The 1003-nt window shown below is 48.5% G+C and overlaps 1 protein-coding gene across 1 annotated transcript in view; it reads right to left on the reverse strand.

Moving 5' to 3' along the window:
* The window catches only part of LOC103619122, a gene marked incomplete at its 5' end in the record, with an annotated part of 95309 nt that overhangs the window by 3219 nt on the left and 91087 nt on the right, over positions 1–1003 (reverse strand). Inside the window, one exon of the mRNA XM_008637606.1 lies at positions 36–749. Within this exon, the coding sequence (XP_008635828.1) occupies positions 36–749 (714 nt within the window). The remainder of the gene's footprint in view (positions 1–35; positions 750–1003) is intronic.

Here is a 1003-nt window from a genome sequence, read left to right on the forward strand (position 1 = left end):
AGTCCAAGGTATTTAAATGGAGAGGTTTTCTGGACCTTTTCAGCCTGGATCTCAAATCCATTTGCCTCTAAAGCCTCGATTACCTTCCCCAATGTCCAGTCTAAATAGGATTGGTTAGGAGCACACACTAAAACATCGTCCATATAGTGGAGCACCACAGTCTTTGCTGCTAACTTTCTGATGGGGGACAGAATGCGAGCTACATACCACTGGCAGATGGTGGATGAGTTTTTCATGCCTTGCGGCAGAACTCGCCACTGGTAACGCTGCATGGGAGCCTTTCGGTTGACGGAAGGTACCGAGAAGGCAAACCGAGGTGCATCATCTGGGTGTATTGGGATCTGGAAGAAGCAGTTCTTAATATCAATGACTGCTAACTTCCATTGCCTAGGGACCATGGAGGGGGAAGGCATTGTGGGCTGCAGGGGTCCCATGTCCTCAATGACTGCATTTATTTTCCGTAAATCCTGTAGGAGGTGCCACTGGTCTTTCCCCTGCTTTTTGATTAGAAATACTGGGGAATTCCAAGGACTATTACATGGTTCGATATTTCCTTTTTTCAATTGCTCCTCCATGAGTGCGGCGAGCACCTTTAATTGATCATTTTTCAAAGGCCACTGATCAATCCAGATGTGCTCGTCAGAGATCCAATTTAATTTCTGGAAGGGGCGCTCCACAGTGGCCTTTACTAAAAATTTTGGGGTTGAGATGGAATTTCGACTCGAGCCCCCCACTGGGACATGAGATCCCTGCCCCACAATGTAAATCCAGAGTCAATTACAAAAGGACAGACTGATGCTCTCTGTCCCTCTGGACCCTCAATTTGGACAACTTCCTTGCTTCTCTGGGCAGATATAGATCCCCCCACACCCATCACGATACCTTCTGCCAGCTGCAGCTCCCAGCGCGACGGACATTTGTGGGAAGAAATGACTGTCACGTCTGCTCCCGTGTCCATCATTCCTGCCAGGCTGATGTCTGAGCCTTGGCCAGAAAGTTTGCA

This window comes from Corvus brachyrhynchos, unplaced genomic scaffold, assembly GCF_000691975.1.
Source record: "Corvus brachyrhynchos isolate BGI_N302 unplaced genomic scaffold, ASM69197v1 scaffold507, whole genome shotgun sequence".
Lineage (NCBI taxonomy): Eukaryota > Metazoa > Chordata > Aves > Passeriformes > Corvidae > Corvus > Corvus brachyrhynchos.